We start from the raw sequence: 19,825 nt of genomic DNA on the forward strand, positions 1-19,825 counted from the left end.
TTTAATATAGCTCTTTTCTGTTCTCATTTCCATTGAGTTGACTTCCACACCTTTCCATTGAGTTGAAGCTTCACTAAATATCTAAATTAAAATAATTCTTTTTAACTATAAAACAACTGGCTGAATCCTTTATTTTACATTTATATTTAGAATTAATTATTTGCTTCTGTCGTTAAAATATTTGAATAGTTTTGGTAAAATAATTGGCAGTTCTATATTGCATGTAAAATATTTTCTGGCATTCTGCAATAGGTCTTCCCCAGATTGATAGCAAAGAAGTGGAAGATGTATTTCAAGGTGTTTTACGAGATCAGAGATTGGCTAATCCTGTTCAGTTTCGTAAGTAAACTGAAATTGCTTTGAATTTGCAAAATTGCAGCACACTAACAACATTTCATGCTGTTTTTTCATGGTTGTTTATTAGTGTGAAGCATTTCACTCCTTCAAATTCTATTTAATGGTTTTCTTGCTCTTGGAATCTAAATTTATATTTTGATTTACTTTTTTCTAGTAAGTTTATTTAAGTAATGCAATTTTCATTCTTCACTAATTAAATTATTGAGTGAAAATTGTTTATTCTTTATAACTTTAGGGTTACATTTGTATTATTTATTTTTTTATAATGCCAGTTATATTTTACTGATAATATTTTTATGCTTTGTACTTTTGCTTAGACTTTGTACTTTTGCTTCCAATTGAAATATTTTGGTATTTTAGGTGGTGCCTCTGGACCTGGAATGCTAAAAACAACAGCTTATGTTTTGCAACAAGGTGCATCATCAGGATTAAACCCATCTTCAATTCATCCAAATTTGCTGTAAGAATTTCATTTAATTTTTTGTTGACAATAATGATTTTACTATGTAATAAATTTGCTATGTAGTTATTTGTATAACTGAAGGATTTTAATTTCATTTATGATTTTTAAAACTCTTAACATGTTGGTAATTTCAATACATTTTTATTTGCTTATGGGGTTATTAAGTGTTCTATAGATGTTTTAGGATAAAGAAGTATATCAGGTTGGTGACACAACTGGGAAATTAGGGATATCAGAGAAAAGTCAAGAAATTTATTGATATAGAAAAATTGGGAAATTCATAAAAAATATTTAAAAATCAGGGGAAATTGTCAGGAGCATTTTGCACCATCATATCTGTGCACACAAAGCCTAATGCTGCCAAAACAATCATAAAAACAGCAACCCAGCAATGCTTTCTTTCTAAGGTATGGTGACTTTTTGGAATTTCATTACAATAAGGGGAACAATAAGCTGATGAATGTGGCTAACAAAAACTGTAATGAAACTTTCGGAAACGTTGATTTTTATTTTTGAAAGAATTGAGGTGGCTATAATACTGGTTCTCTTGTGACTTTGTATTAATGCTATGTCATTGTTAAAAATGATTATAATTTCCCAAGGTAACAGTAATGTAGAGAGAGAATTTTTGATCAATAAAAATTTGTTGTGGTAGTATATGAAAGAACAAACACTCATTGTAAGGAGATTGATTTATGACTGCATTCAAGCAAATAATGGTATAAATAATTTTGAAGTTTCAAAAAATTGATTTTAATTCAAAGAATTTGCAAGCTAAATATGAATATAAAGAGAAGAAACTAAAAGAAGGAAAGTAATTTAGCGAAAATTTGAAAAGAAAGAGGAACTCAGAGTATCAGTTTAAAGAATTAAAAACAAAAAGTTAAAAATATTCTTGAGGCATCTCAAATAGAGAATTTAAGAGTTGGGGAGAAAAAATTGCTCCCCAAGTTTTGTAAAAGAAACTTTTAAAACTTTCTAATTCACTTAAAAGCAGTTTTACTTTAAAAAGCAATGATTTGATTTATTAAAAAAAAAGTGAAATAATATTTTGAGTTTCTTTTATTTAAATCATTGCTAAAACATGTATTATTATTAGGTGCATATAATTATATTATTTTTATATATATGCCACATGTTCTAGCATTTAACAAAAAGCTCTAATTAAGTATTGAATTGTTTTAAAAATTTGAGTGAAAATCGTAATTGCCTTTTCTGTTATCATTATATAACTTACATTGCAATGATTAGTTTTAGTATTTTTATGCAGTTTTAAAAACAAAGCAGTTTGTTTAAATTTCCTGTATTTTTTTTACATATAAGAAATGTAATATATTGTTTTAATAATTTTTCAGCATACACATTCCATTAAAAAAGTAAATTTCTGTAAAATATATTGTTTTTTCACATGAAATAATTCATAAAAAGGTTTTTAATAGTATACATTATGCAAATGCAATGCTTCTAAATAGTTAGAAAACTAGGACACTAATATAATTAGTAATCATAAGCCAGGGAAATGTTGCATGTTTAGTGAGAGAAGTGTTGCGCATTTAGTCAAGATAATTTTGTTCACAGTTTTTGTAGCCCCTCTGTATATACATTTTTTTGCACAATTTTAATCGAAATATTTTTTTATAAACTTGATCATTAAGGTTTTATAAACTTGATCACGTTTGACTTAACACATGCTTTATAAACTTAATCATTAAACTTGATCATCACCACTTCAAATAGATAGTCTGTTCATAATGTTCATTGATAGACAAATGGAAATTTAAGAATTGCTTTTAAAATTTGTATTTTGTAAATGAAAATTCTACTGTTGATATTTTGTTGTACATTGTGTAAATGGAAAATTCGCCACTGGTTGCATATGAAATGCCATTTTGCAAATTCCATTATGGATTCTTAGAGCTTGATGTTGTACTTAGTGTTTTAAATAATAGAAAAATTTCCTAGGTTTTTTTTTTCTTTTTGTATGAAATTATAGGGAATTTTATTATATTATCCATTTGATTGATGGATTGAAATTTCTTTTGATTTATTACAGTCAAAATCTTCAGCATGCTGATTCAAACAGTTCCTGGCCTGATTCAGACTGTGACCCACCTCAACTACAGAAAAATATCATGAAGTGGGAATCTGATGAACGCCTTGGCTTGCTTTCCACAATTTCACCTGTTTTATATGCAAATATTAATCTGCCACATTTGAAAATTGAGTTTCCAGGTATGCCATTTTTTTATTATTTTAACTATAATTAGTTGATAAAGGATTAGCATTTCTTTGAAAGAAACGATTATTACATATAATATCTTTAGAGTAAAAATGGCTCTTACTTAAAAAAAATATTACAATGCTCAAAATTCTGTTACTTTGGGATGATTTCAGTTATATTTTTTGTTATCCTTTCTATGAATTTCAGAATTATTTGGGTATATTTGTCTCTAACTTGTGGGGGTTAAAGAATATCTCTAGATAAAGAGAGGTCTGGTTATTCTCTGCACCCACATAATTTTTGAAAATTAGGATGCTAAAAATTGTATTTTACTCACTTTTATGAGGCATTTGCCAGTTTCAGATGATAAAGGATTTCACGATGAATGAATCATTGAGTGAATACATAGATTTGCTATTGCAATATATATATTTAGCTGCCACATATTTTTAAGCATGCCCTGAAAAATATTAAAGCTTTGTTTCATTTCTTGTTATTTATTTTGCAATATAATATTTGTGTTTTTTTGTGCATTTTGTTCAGTTGCTAATTCCATATTTAAACTTTAGTGAAGTTGTTATTTTAATGATTCATAAAATATGAATTATGATTGTGAAACTAGGACAGAAGTAATTTATTGCAGAATTAACCAACTGTTTTCAAAAAATTAAACTTTAAGACTTTGAACTGAAATAATTGTAGTAGGATGTTAATGAAATTTCTTTAAAATTAAAGAAATTGTAATTTTTTTTAAATAACTCTTAAGCAGAGTTCATTTTCTTACAAAAGAAAAATGATGAAAAAGTCAATTTTTGTGCATCTGAGTAATTTTATAAAAATAAAATGATCTTTGTAAATATATATGTCCAATTACTCACAGAAACAACTGTCTTTTATATATATATATATATATATAATATTCAGGATTTCAATTTGATAGTTTAATTTTTTTTCTTGTATTATTTGCATGTATGTAATTCAATTTTGAATTTTTCTTTGTAGCCTGGACGGATCGAGTAAAACAGATAGCAAAGATTTGGCGTGGTTTGCCAACTGAGAAAAGGCAACCATATTTGGTAAGAAATGCACATGTTGTATCTTTTCTTGCTTACACAATTTGCTATTATTGTGTTATATATGGTTGATTTTAAACATTAAATTTAATATTTAGAGTTGTAAATTTTAAAAGAATTATCTATTTGAATATTTACTGGATTTTGCAAGTAGTATTTAAAAGAGTAATTGCTATTTTTAATTGGAATTTTTTTTTTTCACCCTCAAGTTTATTTTAAGAGAAATTTTAAACTGCAAATTGCTGCTTTACATGCCATTATTTCACAAAAGATTTAAAAACATAATCAAATAATATATTTGCTTGATACTTTTCCTTTCTGTAGCAAAGAGCACGGGAAAATAGAGCAGCTTCTAGATCTCAAAGATCCAGTAGCACTGTAAGTAAAGCTTTATCTTCTGTTTCATATTTGTATCTTTTTGCTATGAATTTTATTCTGTTGTTCATGTTCTCCACATTTATTTACATGTGTTATATATATTTCTGAAAGTACTGTAAGCTTTTATTTGTAGATCAATTGAAATTATTTATTACACTCTTAGAACATTTTTAATGGACCAATAAGTGAACTATATAAAATTATCAATAATTTTCTGATCTAGTATATTATTACTTTTTCCCCTATGCTACCTAAAAGGAAAACTCAGTAAGTGTTTCCTTTCACTGAGCATCATCTGATGAATTTTTTTTTCAGTCTTTTTAATTGAACTGAGTGGTTTCTTTGCAATAAATTTATATACATTTATTGATTATTACACCAGTTTTATTAATTTTTTAAAATAATGTTTTCTTTAAATTAATGAACGCATTTGTATTATAACTATTGTTTGTAAGTGTATTCGTATTATAACTATTGTTTGTAAGTGTATTCGTATTATAACTATAGTCTGTAAAAGTGTTAAAAAATAAATGCATTGAAAAATTGTTTTCCTTTCTTCAGTACATGTGACCTCTTCCCCAAATTAATCTGCCTTTTCTGTTTTTCTCTTTTATGTTACTATTTTGTATATTGTATAGTAAACAAAAGAAATATCATAATTATTTTATTGTAGTTTGGAAACTCTTTTAAAATACTATTATTTGAATATTCCATCTGAATTATTATCCAACTAGTCAAAATGAATTGCAATAATAAAAATAAGATCTAAAAAAAAGTAAGAAACAGGAAATTTCTAAATCTAATATTACACTAATAAATGAAATTAAAATACTTGTAACTTAATTCTTGAATATGACTTTAGTTATATCCAATTGAACAAAAAGTCTACAATTATATTAAATCGTTGTTTTGTTGTAAATTTGTTTGGTAAAATACAATTAAACTGAAACAAGTGTCATTTTATCACATTTGAAATTTTAGCCTGAATTTTAAGAAAATTTTTATTTAAAATTTGATATTTTATGTCAAGGTGACATTTGTATCTTATATTTTTTTATAGTATCTAATCTTTTTTATCCTTCAGGATTCAGAAAGAAGTGTGAAAGAAACATCTAAAACTCAAGAAGTAGATCAAGAAAAGCAATGGAAACAATACCATGCTATAAGAATGCAACATCAAGCTGCTCAGCAGCGTTTAATACACGAACAGCGCGTTCGAGGTAATTTGTTTCATTATTATTTAGTGGTAGATTGCTTTTTTTTTTCTTCCTATTCTGAAAATGTTATTAATGTCATTAACATATGTTATTAAATGTCATTAATGTCATTTTTTTAAATAACCTATTAATAGTATTGCTTTGTTGAGGAGTTTTTGGTTCTGCAATGTTTAATTTGGATTTTAAAATTTGTTTGGATATTTCTTCTTGTTATATATTTAAAATGACTGGTGTAAGAAGAATAAGTGAAATGTATAAACTATAGTATTTTTTTGGATTATTATTTTATTATTTAATTGTAAAATAATCAGTTATGATGTTTCCCCCCCCCCCTACTTACAAAGAAGATTGTATAATTGAAATGACTATGTGTATTAGAAGGAAGTTTCACATCTTAAATATGAAGAATTTGTTTGCAATATTTATATTTAACACATTTTTTAGAATTTCTTTTAAATGCTTATAATTGTGTATGTTCTTTGAATAAACTCTGTCATTTCTGGTTTTACATCAAGATAATTTGTGATTTGAAATCTGTCAGAATTTTTAAAAGGAAATCTTGTATCTCCAAGTTAAACAGTTCTTGAATGATATATTTAGTATAATGCTTATGCGTTTAGAGGAGTTCCTTTATTTTTCAATATATATATATAATATAAACTTTTATCAGAAGAGTAGAAAAAGACTATTTTTCTCTATAATGTAATAAGAATTTATCATTCAGAGTGGATGATGCATCCTATTAAGAAATATTTTGTTTAATTATAATTTAAAAAAAAAAATTATTTCTATTTGTATAATGTAATAAGAATTTATCATTCAAAGTAGATGATGCATCCTATTAAAAAAAATATTTTGTTTAATTATAATGTTTTTTAAATTTATTTCTATTTGTAGCTGCTTTGAAAGCTCAGACTGAGAAAACTGAAAACAGTCCTGCTGTTTCTGGAGAAAATATTAAGCTGTTTCATTCTAAATCTTTATCTGACATTCCTCAATTTCCAAGTACACTAGTATCTGAAGAGAGTATGCAGAATTCAGGCAAAGCAAAAGTATTCGAAAAAAGGTGGTCTTCTTCAGCTATAGATTTGAATGCAACTGAAACTTTGTTGCAGGTAAATGCTAAACTTCATTGATACGCTATATCATATTCTGTTTTGTTTGTGTGTTTTGTATCACCATAGTCTAAAAGGCTCATTGAAATTTATTCTAAAACATTTCAATTAATGTAATTACTAGAAATTAAATAGTTATATAATTGCAATAAAAAAGTTTTATTGCAAAATTTTTATCTTAAAATTAAAAAAAAAATTAAACATATAAAATAAATACCTTTAAATTAAATTGTGGATCTTGCATTCACATGTAATGTAATTTTTTTTTTTTTTTTTTTGCTTCAAGTATTGGAATTGAATCAGGCAATATGCATGGAAACTTACTTTGCAATGACCATTCAATACTCTTCTATTGATATTTTAGCACTCACGTTTTATTTAAGTATTTTATAAATGTTTAAAAAGATATAATGTAGGAGCTTTTTTTTTTTTTTGTTATTCAAGGACTTATAAGTTAAAGATCTATCTATCTGTATAAATGATTCTAATATTACAGATGATGTTAAGGTAAGGTAAGATAAGTTTAACAGAAAGATGCTGAAATATGTTAAACTATCCATGATAAAACTTAAGGAAGATAGTTATTTAACTATGTAACCACACCCAAAACTTTTGTCTCTTGACAAAAACATGAATTACTTGCAACAAGAAGCAGCACTGAATCTCGAGGCCCTAATTTTTATTTTCTTCTGTAACAAAGCACATGAACATATGTAGTCAACAAGTTTGTCATAAAGTATGATATATACTGCCCTCTATGTGTAGGAAAAAACTCATTTGCAGATGAATTATTTTAAGCATATCAAGCATTATCGGCTGATTGTCTTCATATAATGTTCAGACAACACTGACTTTTAGCTCATCCTATTTTGTATCGTATATTACAGCCATTTTTATTTATTCATCTAAATTTTTTCGCCGATGAATTTAACATTGTAATTTTTGATATAGTGATTTTTGTTTCAAAAATAAACAATGGTTTAAAACATTTTTGGCATGATTATATCTTGCATTCATTTATAATAAAATCTGTAATAGTCATTTTAATTTTACATGCTAGTTTTGATCACTTTATTTATTATTGTTCTGAGTTGAACAGAAAAGTAATAAACAAAATAACAAAGTAATAAGTAATAACAAAATAAATTATATCAGAAGTAACTAATAAATTACAATGATTCTGAATTTTTTCTTTTTATTGAAAATTGTATTTATACATTTTTTGGACATCATTAAATAATAGTTTAAAAAATTAAATTATTTCCATGACAAATAAAAAAAATATTCTGTGATAGTTTTTTTTTATTGTATGTAAAAATCTATTTTTTTTTTTTGCTTAATGTGTGCAACATGTAAATTTTTTAGGGTAATAAACTAATTCCTGAAAATCAAGCAGTTCTACAAAAGTCTCTAATGCAAGAAAGAATTGCAAGTTCTCTTTTGCATGTATCAAAAGTTCAAAGCCCCATCAATTCACCTATATCAGCAGTCTCTGATGCTGCTGTATCTCCTTCTGCTGTTCTAAAAACACCAGAATCTTTCCAGCCAGCACAATCTCCTGTACATACAACCGGGCTTGTTGTTTCACAGAAGCAAGCATTTTCATCTCAAGTGAATCCTAGAACTGCAGTGCTAATGAACAGACCTGAAGCAACAAGAGTAACCACCCCTACTGTTCAAAAAGAAGCTGTGAACACACCACCATCGACTCCTAGACCACATAGTTCAGAATCTTTTTTCCAAATGTCAGCTTCACCGCAATCTCAGCTAATAGCTTCTCTTGACACACATTCTCAACCTACACCAGCTCGCAGCAAACTAGTTGGTCCTGGCAATTTATTTGAAGGGACACCTGCTGGTAGTTCATCTCCTGTGATAGAAGTCCAAAACCCAGCTATGCTGGTACAGTCAAATAAAGCTGCTGCATCTGTTAGTCTTGGTATGACTCTGCAAACTACGACATCTAAACCACAAATACAGCAACCGGTAATGATGCCAGTGGAACAATTTGTTCTTCAACAGGCTTCTAATTTTCCTGCTTCAAATATTGTTAAACAGCTTTCTCAGTATAAAGAAACTTTTTCACCAATGACAAATACTCCAGAAATGGGACCCATGCTGCCCCCAGAAAAGTCTCTGGAACATCAAAATTTAGAACAATTATTACAGACCAGCCAGATTACCTTACCATTTCAGAATAAAGTAACTTCACACCAACATTTAAGAGATCTTTTACAAAACAAGAAAGCTGGTGAATCTGAACTGCCCTCTACACAAGAAGGTAGGTACCTGTTAAATTCTCTAAAAAAAGGAAATCTTTCAAAAATTTTTCATTGCATAATCAATTAATTCTGATCATGCATTTAAAAAATGCAATTATTCTATAATTAAAAAACTGGCTATGTTTTAAGTAGTTTTTTGTTGATGAAAGAAACTTATTGTTTAATTGTATAAAGATTTTATCAATGTTTAACATTGTTTCTTGAATAAATTGCAGATTTTTTTATGTGCCACTGGACATTAAACCAATTCCAATTCTGTTTATTTGGAATACTCAAATAATTTGTTTGGATGTTTTTCTAATTGATTGAAAATATTATGTTCATTTATGAGTAAGAAACTTAGCTTTTAGATTTTCATAGAAGAAATAGAATGCATAATAAAATTTAAAATATTTCTTAAAAGTCTTTTGAGCCATCTGAGAAAATGCATTCAATAGTCCAGAAACAATTTGTTAGTAAAAAGCTGGAATTTGAATTATTTAAAAAATATTTTTTTTTTCTTTAATAGGTAAATTGATAAGCAATGAGCAATCAACTCAAGATCATCTAACTTCTCCTGGACAGTTGAAATTGAGCGATGTTTTGCAAGATCCTCCTATAGAAACTATTTGTTCACCTGGAAAATTAAAACTCAGTGATGTTTTACGTGATCCTCCTGTAGAAACTACTAGCCCGCCTAGAAAATTAAAGTTGAGTGATGTTTTACGTGATCCTCCCATTGAGACCACCAGCTCATCCGGAAAGTTGAAATTAAGTGATGTTTTGCGCAATCCACCAATAGAAACAACCAGTTCACCAGGAAAGTTGAAATTGAGCGATGTTCTGAGAGATCCACCAATAGAAACTCCTAGCTCATCTGGAAAATTGAAGCTCAGTGATGTTTTGAGAGATCCACCAATTGCAGCAGAAAGCACTGACCAGACATTTTCACCTCAGCAGTCTTCTGAAAAATTGGATATTCTTTCATCTTCTGATCCTCAAACTAGCGCATTAGCAGAGTCCCAATTTGGCATAGAAGATAATTGTATTTCTAGTCAAGCAGATGCCGAAAGTGGCTCTGGTAAGAAGAAAACTACAGCAGCAGATCTTGTGAAAGATTTGGAAACTCAACAGCATGATGATGCAGTTGTTGCAGGCTGTAATCTCGATATTTTACCCGGTGATGTTGGAGACTTGGAGCTTGATGATGATGAGTTATTGGGTAAAATATTTTGATTTGTAAACTTAATTTAGGAAAAATCCTTTTAGGATTGAATTTTTAAAAGTATTTATTTGGAAATGATTGAAAAAAAACCTCGCTTTTGACTAAATTGATTTAAACCATATACAATGGAACTTTGCTAATATTTTAAACTCAAAATTGTTGATAATTTTAAGTTGGCTCTTTTTTTAAAATTCCTATTAATATAATATTAAAAGGTCAGGATTAGGAATTGTCAAAAATTATTTTTATTACTGGATTGCTTTCATAATTGAATAAGTTTTCATGCATACATTTTATTCTATTATTTTTTCTTTGCAAGTTTTATGTTCCTTTAACTTATTAAATGAATTTATTAAAATTTTTATTTTTAATATTACTATTTTTTCAAATTAATGATTGCTTTATTATTTGTTAGATTATTATATATGAATTAACAAATTTTTTATATATTAAAATTAAATCTTTACTGCCATTTTTAGATTGAAATTGTCATTTTCTCCAGCTATTCTCATTTGTAAACCCATTTTTTTCCTTTATTCAAATATTTATAATAGCCCCTTCAATCTAGAATTAGCTTCCATTATATATATTGGATTACCAAAACGTAAAAACAAAATCATCTGAACATTAACATTATATAGGCAAATCTACTTTCTATATAAAATTGTATTTTGTTTTTGAAAACCTCATTCCTTTTGATCTGTTATCTTTGGAGCAAGATAAAATGTACCTGTTAACTTAACAAATAATATATTATTTTGTAATCTTAAAAAAGTTATTATTTTTAGATGGAATATTGAAATAAGGATATGATGCTATTTTTTAATCATGAATTATTAGTCTAAATTAAAAAAAAAAAATACTTAATGCATATATTAAATTTCTTGAATTTGCATAAATAAGAACTTGTATATAAGGTACCAATCTTTGATCAAAAGAATATATATATAATATTGACAGGCCAGTATTTTTAAAACTCTTCTCATTTCTCTTTAATAAATAATGCAAAACTGATTTTTGTTTTTTGTTTTTTAGGTCTTGGTAATGATTTTAATATTTTGGAGTATGCTGATCCAGAACTTGATAAAAGCCTTGTTGGAGAAGGAGAAAAGAGTAACATATTGGATGAACATTTGGATTTGGATGATAAAGATGAAGAATTAGAAGATGATGTTATTAAAGATGATGGAACTCAAGATAAGGATCTAATTGTACAAGAAATAGCTGATGAGAAGAAAACTATGGATATTGAAAAACAAGATGATGATATTAATCAATCCAAAACTTCTGATTTACCTGAAAGTTTCCTTAATTTCGATAAAAAGGATTTGGACACTTTAGATGTTGATAACTCTTTCAAACCAAAAGATATTGCCAATCCTTCAATGACCCCTATGGCAAATATCATTAAAGAAGAACCAAAACAGGCATTTTCTAGCTGCAGTCTCTCATCCCAGTCTTTTTCCCCAACCATTGATATAAAATTGGAGAAGGGCATTGCTGACAACTGTAGCATTCAGAAACCACCCAATATCACTTTCAACCCTGAGACTCAGACTTTAACTTCACAAAGACCTGGAATTCAGGTCCCTGAGCAACTAATACCTCCTCCTTCATACCGAATGGTGACAGCTTTAAAGCAAACTTTGGGTGGACATGTTCCTCAAAATGCATTGCCCCCTCAAAATAAAGGTGTCTTTCCTCTTCATCTTAATATGAATTTAAGACAAGATTTGCCTCTGAATCAGCCAAATGTTCTCTCTTCACCTGTGCCAAACACCAAACCTCTTTTACTGCAAGAACAGCCACTTCTTCTTGAAGATTTAGTTGAGCAAGAAAAAAGAGAACAGAGAAGGCAAAATCAGGAAAGCTTGATATCCCCTCATGCTGCTGATGCTCTTCTAAGTGACATTGACTTTGAGAGACTGAAAGATGATGTATTCTCTGGGCCACCGGATGACAGTTTGGGAGGTCCTGGCTCATTGCTTGGTGGCCATGACCCAACCCTCCAAGCTGTATCATCAGTAGGTGTACCATCTTCATCTAATTCACATCAGTTTGGCCCACCACCATATTCTCTTTTATGGCAAAATCAGGAATCTGTTCAGTTGAGTTCTCGACCTCTGACCATCATACAGAACTTGAAGGCTAAAGCTCCTGTGTCTGCAGTTATAGGTTCTGTGGGCAGTATCCCTGGTGCTGGAGTTCCAGCCAAAGCTCCAAGTTTACAGGGTAAACTAGAAATTTACTAATTCTTAATTGATCAAATTCTTGATTTTTCAGTTTTCAACAATAATTTTTAAATATATTTTTATCATGCTTAAAAAAATTACATTTGTCAATTTATGTGCTGATACTACCTTCAATATTTCTGCATTTTGGTATCTGCATGTTTTTTTTTAAAATAAAAGAATAAAGTTTGATACTCTTCCTCTTATCTAATTGGAAACATTTGTTTTGGTTAATTATTAATTTAATATCAGTTTCTACTCTTAATGAAATCTGTAACATCTTATGCTAGAAAAAAACAAGAAAAACCTTTTCATTTGTCAGTGTTTTCTAATGAAAGTTTCTTTTAACCCTTATCGTGGCAAGATTGCTTTTTTGAAGAAAAGCAAAAAAAAAAAAAAAAAAAAATGCATATAGGTAGCTATACATTTTGTATAGTATACCTCTTTTTGTATAGCATCTCATTTTGTATAGTATACCATACATCCAACTTTATAAAAATTATTTTATAGTGGTAGTATATTTTTATAAAGTTGTATGTATTTTATACTATACAAAATGAACATAAGCATTAAGATGCTCTTAATAATAGCATGATACACACGTTTTATAATTTGTAGTTCACAATTTAAGTTAAAAATACGCAATGAAATATTAATTTGTATTATTCTGATTTACATTAAAAATGCTTTATCACATGCATGCTTTTAAAAAAGAGTAATATTTTACCAATTTTATATTATGTATAATATTAGTTAATTGTTTAACTACTTTTGAATTATATTAGTTGGGCAATTTTATATGAGCACTTCAAATTTTGATTTTTATGAAATTTTTTATTTAGTGTTGAATGCATTCTGTGAGTTAAATAGAAGACATTTTACTCTGTAGAAGCTGTTCAGTCTGTTCATCAATGCTTTTATATTTCAGGAAGTCTAGCAGCAACTCGGCCTTTCAACCCAAACTTTGTTCCTGGACCTGAAAATTTGCCAGTTGATACACTTGTTGACCCAGAAAAACTAAAATTAATTAATTATGAAAAATATTTAATGCAACAACATGCTCTTTTGGGTTCACGACAAAAATATTTTGAAACTGAAGTGATGAAGCTGAGGAAAGCTAAGAAAGCTTTAAATGCGAAACAACGGCAACTTCGCAAAAATGGATCCGAATTAGCTGAGAATGATGCACTTGAATTAGCTAGAGTTTCTCAAGAGCAAGCTGGATTACAGAAACAATTAGAACAAGTACGTCTTTTCAAATTGTTTTAAATTTATGTAATGAATGCAGGTTTCACTTCAATCTGAATTTAAAAAAATTATATTTAAAATATAAAACTTATATGCTACATTCTTATTAATTTAATCGCAATTTTGAATACTGCAGGGGTGTTTGTGCTCCGGGGATTTTGAACTTCGATACCCGGAAATTCTGGGGATCGTCGTTCAAAAGGAAGTAGGAATAATAATGAATTATTTATTTTGATCTGGGTAATTTTGTTTGCTTTGAAAGCAGAAAACGCAAGGTCAATGTGTGTGTTGAAAACTTTTCCTTTCTTTCTCCAAAGGCAGTGATAATGCGTGAAAAGGGGGAAAAAACTTCTTTTTTGTTCTTTCCTTATTGCGAGTTATGACTCATTCCCCCGGTTCTCGGACATTCTCTTCTGGATTCTTTTCGGCAAGTATGCGCGGCAGAAAAAAAAGGGAGAGACTTCGTTCGACCAGATGTGCGATCACATGACCTGGGTTCAAAGGTCTTAATTTTGCAAAATTAATATTTATTAATTTTGCAAAAAAAGTAATTCATTGAACTTTTATAATTAGGTCATTCAATACTTCATAATTGTAATTTTTCACCCCCCCCCTTCTCGAAACTCCAAAATGTCGGTAGTAAGTCCGTAAAAGTTTCAGGGGATTTTTTGGGGTCCCACAAACACCCCTGATACTGCTTAATATTTTCAAAGCAAACTTAAAACTTTTCATTAAGTTTATGCATTACATGGTTGTGCATTATAAAATTACTAAACTTAAAAAAAAAAAAAGTTATTTGTTGCAAGCGAGAGAACACATGAAAAATGCATTATAACTTGGTTAGACTTAAATACTGGTCATCAAAGTTGAATTATTTTGCAGGCGATTTCTTGCCAAATGTTATCCTGCTTATTCTTTATAGTAACCACAAAAGCTTTTTCTGCCATTTCTAATAGCCATTAAAAGGTGATGGTTTTTTGATGATTGGCCCAATTTTAATGTGACTAGACACTGCTGCTCTTAAGTCTTACTTTTAAGTTTTTATATTGCTTCATTCATTCTATATTATTTTTAAATAATATTATGTCTCTTCTTAATTTGGTGCCAATGTGAAACATTAAATATTATGTTGATCCAAAGCAACTGAAGTTCATAATAATTAAGTTCAGGTTTCTGTAAATCACCACAGCTGAATATCTTTGCTTATTAATTAGAATTATATTACTTAGCAATGATTATTATTTTGTGGTGTAATAATATTTTGTATTGAATTCATAACTCAACTTTAAGAGCTAATTATTTTTAATAAATCTGTACTTTTTTTTGTAATTAAAGGCACGTAAACAATTCCGTCAAAATACTGTTGCTGTTCAAGATTATCGTTTAAAGCAACAAAAACGACAACAACAGCAACTACCTCAACAACAACAGCAGCAGCAGCAACAACAACAAGCTGTGCAAACTGTTCCACGGAGTCCATTACATACCAGTGTCAGTTCCTTGCAATCTTCGCCACAGAATTCTCAATCACCACTTCAGTTTGTAAGTTTTTTTTCCTTAACGAAATGAATATTTTAATATTGAAAATATTTTTTTAATATTTTAATATTTTTTTTAATAGTTTAATACTTTTATGCTTTTAAATATTTTAATATTGAATTGATTAGTTAAAATATAAGGAAGTATATGTTTCAAATCTTTGGATTATTTTCAAATTTCAGTCCCATAAATTTTATGTATATTTCTTAATTATAAATTTATTATTTTTTATACTTTTATTTATTGCTGTATAAATTTGTTATGCAACATTTAATACTTCTGGAAATCCACATTGTTTAATTAAGAATTATAAAGGAGTGAAATCATTACATAAATAAAAGAAAAAGAAAGAAAGAAAATTATTAAACAAAAGAAAAAAATCATCATGTTTCACTCTGAAAGTTTTTTTCATTTAATATTTTTGAGTAAACTTTTTTATATTATTTTTCTGCAGATTCCAACAGTAATCTGTTCGTTATAGAAATATTCATCTGCTTTAGTATTGGTTACCTATTATCTTTACATCCTGATGAAACTGTTTACTATGCTTTCCAGAATTTTCATGATAATGATCTATACGACTCTAAGAATAACGAATCTTAATGCTCATATTGCAGTCAAAGCGAATAAATACTTTTAACTGAAATAACATAATTTTCAGAGTTGTAATTACCCAGAAAACTCTTTGCAGCAAGGATATGCAATACTTGCACTTTTCTTTCTTTTTATTCCCTGAATCATTGAAAGCAGAATCATTTGTCATCTATCTGATTTGGTGACCTTAAAAAAATCTCAATTTTAAATTTTTACTGTCCTTGTTCGTGACATTTTTTTATGCCTTTTGTATACAAGGGAAAAGTTAATCTGCTAAGAAATTGTTTCATTAACTATAGCTCTATATACAGTTGATGTAAGATGATTTAAATTGTCTGGTTAAGGATTCATTCATCTCATGTCTTTCTCAGAAACCATTTTCTGTCTGATATCTTGCCCTGTGGTCCAGTATCTTTGATATCCCAAAGATATAAATGCAAAGACTTTTTAAATTGTCTATTTACTAATCAAATTCTTAACTCAAAACTCTTAAATATTTTATAATTTTGTTGTGTTTATTTAAAAAAGTAGGGCTGTAAAATAATTTTTTTTTATATTTAAAATCAGCTCAGCAAATGTAGTCAAAATCAATTAAAACACTTCCATGCATCAAGGGGGGAAAAATTGTCATTTGTCTGTGTAATTGTTATTTCAAGAGTTTGTTACAATGTTTTATGCTATTCTAGACTCAAACTGCACCCCAGTCTCCCATGATGCCAGCTTCACCTGTTGGTCCTCCAAATTCTGTCAGAATTCAGCACTCACCTTCTCCTCTCATGCAGTCTCCAGTTTCTGTAACGTCAGCAGTTGCTCAGCAGACTAATGTGCATTCGCCACTGCTTTCTCAACAACTTCCTTTGCAATTTCAAACAGCCAAATCAGAGGGTAAAACATGGCCTCCCAATGTAAAAATTCAGCAGGTATATACATAAAATTTAATTTTTCAAATCTTTATTAATTTTTACAATTATTTTATCTTATAACCTTTTATTATCTTTTAAAGATTTTATATATTTGAAGATCAAACAAGTTGTCATGATTGCTTATAGATATAAACTATATATCTGAAGAAGTTTGAAATTTTAATGATCCTGCAAAAACAAGGGATGTATGGTGTTGTAACTATACAATATTTATTTCAAGCAGGTTTCATTTTTGTTCGTAACAATTCTATTCTTCCATTTGTGTAATTAAAATGGGGATACATAACTTTGAGAAATTGGGTAGTATTGAAAGGTGGATGGTACATATGAAATAAGAGATTACACGCTTGATAACTTAGAACATTTTTGAGTAGTTGAAATTATTATGTCATTTCATGATCTGTTCTTGCATATGTGTGCTGTTTTCTTTGTAAATGATACATATTGCCCTTTTATTTTATATTAGTCCTACATTGCTAGTAAATTTTTATCTTTAGTGGCTTTTTTAAAATTGTGCATATTTTATTACTACATTCTCTGTAAGTCAACAAAGAAATCGTACATTTAAAGATGCAGCTCAATACTGAAATTAACCATCTTTCAAAATCTATAATTAAAATTACTGTTAATTGTTAGATTCTTTTTGATAAGCAATTATATTCGATTCACAGAGGGTGTATTTTAATCTTGATGGTGTAATAGGAAGTAAATTTTGTGAATCTTATTTGGAAAGGTTGGAACTTGCATGGTCTTGTTGTGACATGATGAATATCAGTGAAATCAAAAACCACAGTGACATAAAATAAAGCTATTAAAATAAATACAAAACATAATATTGAATTTAAGCTTTATTTTGCTTTGTTTGTGCCTGGCGAGCTACAGATAATAAAGATTAAATCAAATAACTGAAAATTAGGATAATGCTGAAAGAAGCACAGTAGAATTAGGACTCTGCAAACAATGCAGGAATTGTTGCTTTTAGAATTTTAATTAGATAAAAATAATTTTCATTCTTCTTTTGGATTATGACTTCTTGCTAAATTGATGAAGAAATTTACGCCGACAGAAGAAATTTACGATATATGCATTCATCCGAGTCACTTTAAAAAGTCTTTAGACTCATCAGGGAAACAATTAATTAAATATCAATGAATTAGAATATTTCAGAAGTAAAATATTTCCACATTTTTAGAATCGAATTTTTTCATTTTTGATATTGATTAATGTTTTTTTATGTATTAATTTTACAATATTTTTAATGAATATTTATGCACTTTTTGTGTAAATCTATTCATTTTATTGTTCAGTTAATTTTACTATTCTTCTCAGTGTTTATTTTTGGCAGAATTCATTATTTTATAAAGTTCAGCAGTTTCTGTGTATTTTGATCAGTCTTATTTTGAATTAGTGATAAATTTTGGAATAATTATCTTAATTATCAGTTTTTGAAAAAGATAAAATTCCAATTTAAGAAGCAGAAATTTTGGTTATAATTGTTAAAAATTTTCAGAAAAAGTGACTAATTTTTAAAATTTTTTCAAAACTCAATAAATTATATTAGAAATTTCAAACAAATTTCTTTAGAATAATGATTGCTTGCCATACATCCAAAGTGCATAGATTTTATTTTTTACTACAATTATTATAAATGATACTATGGCTAAATATTTGCATAAAACCATCCAAGAGAACCGAATATGTTTAATAAGTTTCTTCATGAAATTTTAAAATATGTTTTGAGGGGCATTGAATCATCTTTATGACTATCAGTATGCCAAATTTCATAGCTGTGGGTGGAATAGATTTCCCTGAACAATAAAAACATATACACTCAAATACCAGCTTTAATAAGTATAGATTTAAAAAAGACCACTTTTTTACAATAAAAATGCTTCAAACATATTACGAGACAATTGCCATACATTTGGTTGCCAAACAGAAGTTAATGAAGATGAAAATGTATTTTGACATCTGATTTGTTGAACATATCTTAGATATATTTTAGTTTTTTTTTCTTTAGATGGTTTACCTCAAATCATCCCTGATTTCATACTGACATTAGATCTGAGAAAAAGAAAAGAAAATATTTTGTCAATTATCATTATGAATGAAACATAAAAATTTCCTTGTTGTGAAAGTTTTTTTTTTTTTTTTTTTTTTTTTTAAATGCACTTTCAGAAAGATTGAAAATACAATTCATTAAGAAATAGATTTCTTAGATATTTGAAACGAATACTTTGAAAAAGCAAATATTAAAGATTTTTCAAATTTCTCCTATTGGAGTTAATGATGATTGAAATCTATATAGTTTAAGTTAGATATGATTTAGTTTGAAAAACGGGAGATAAGGGCATCAAATTTGATTTAGAGGGAAGTAATTAACATTAGTGTTTGATATTGTTTAAGTGTAAAAATTTGGAGAAGTATTTTGAAATTTCTCTCTCATTTCTAGCTCTTCTCATTTAATGATTTAACATTAGGAATGAAACTTTGTATTCTGTTTATTCCCCCCCCCCATTACATGCAAGGTGCTTATAGAAATAATTTTTTTAGTCCTATAAAGGTTATTGAAAGTGTTACGTATTTAAAACTATAAATCAATCATCGTTATTTGTGATTAATTTTTTTGGCTAAATTTATTTATGCAATTGTGGTTTTTTTAGGGTGACAATATTCCCACTAATGAACGGTTTTCCAAGAGAGAATCATTTGAAGCTAATCTGACTTCTCAAACATATCAAGTTTCAAGTGCTGCAAATTCACCTCTTGCTGATATTAATTTGAAAGGTAATTCATGTTTATTGATGATGTTAAAATGAGTTAATCGCATTTGCAATTAATCTATCTTTTCATATACAAATATTAATTGATTTTGCATTCTTTGAAAATGGCTTTCTTTTGAAAAGTAACCTTGCAAATGCTTCTGCAGTAATTTGACCAGACTATTTATGTAGTTTGCATTTCATATTCGTGATATAAA

At 28.1% G+C, this 19,825-nt stretch overlaps 1 protein-coding gene across 8 annotated transcripts in view; it reads left to right on the forward strand.

Annotated features, from left to right (window-relative positions):
* The window catches only part of LOC129989283 (histone-lysine N-methyltransferase 2C-like), a 91,812-nt gene that overhangs the window by 35,053 nt on the left and 36,934 nt on the right, over window positions 1-19,825 (forward strand). For 7 of the 8 annotated variants that reach the window (XM_056097705.1, XM_056097709.1, XM_056097711.1 and 4 more), the window contains exons 31-44: window positions 253-339; window positions 718-817; window positions 2,874-3,052; window positions 4,044-4,117; window positions 4,439-4,492; window positions 5,577-5,712; window positions 6,607-6,824; window positions 8,190-9,105; window positions 9,615-10,307; window positions 11,346-12,542; window positions 13,470-13,786; window positions 15,125-15,331; window positions 16,609-16,842; window positions 19,509-19,632. In XM_056097705.1, coding sequence (XP_055953680.1) covers window positions 253-339; window positions 718-817; window positions 2,874-3,052; window positions 4,044-4,117; window positions 4,439-4,492; window positions 5,577-5,712; window positions 6,607-6,824; window positions 8,190-9,105; window positions 9,615-10,307; window positions 11,346-12,542; window positions 13,470-13,786; window positions 15,125-15,331; window positions 16,609-16,842; window positions 19,509-19,632 — 4,536 coding nt within the window. The remainder of the gene's footprint in view (window positions 1-252; window positions 340-717; window positions 818-2,873; window positions 3,053-4,043; window positions 4,118-4,438; window positions 4,493-5,576; window positions 5,713-6,606; window positions 6,825-8,189; window positions 9,106-9,614; window positions 10,308-11,345; window positions 12,543-13,469; window positions 13,787-15,124; window positions 15,332-16,608; window positions 16,843-19,508; window positions 19,633-19,825) is intronic. The other variant, XM_056097708.1, reaches the window with a different exon arrangement.

The sequence above is a fragment of the Argiope bruennichi genome, chromosome 10 (assembly GCF_947563725.1).
Source record: "Argiope bruennichi chromosome 10, qqArgBrue1.1, whole genome shotgun sequence".
Taxonomy (NCBI): domain Eukaryota; kingdom Metazoa; phylum Arthropoda; class Arachnida; order Araneae; family Araneidae; genus Argiope; species Argiope bruennichi.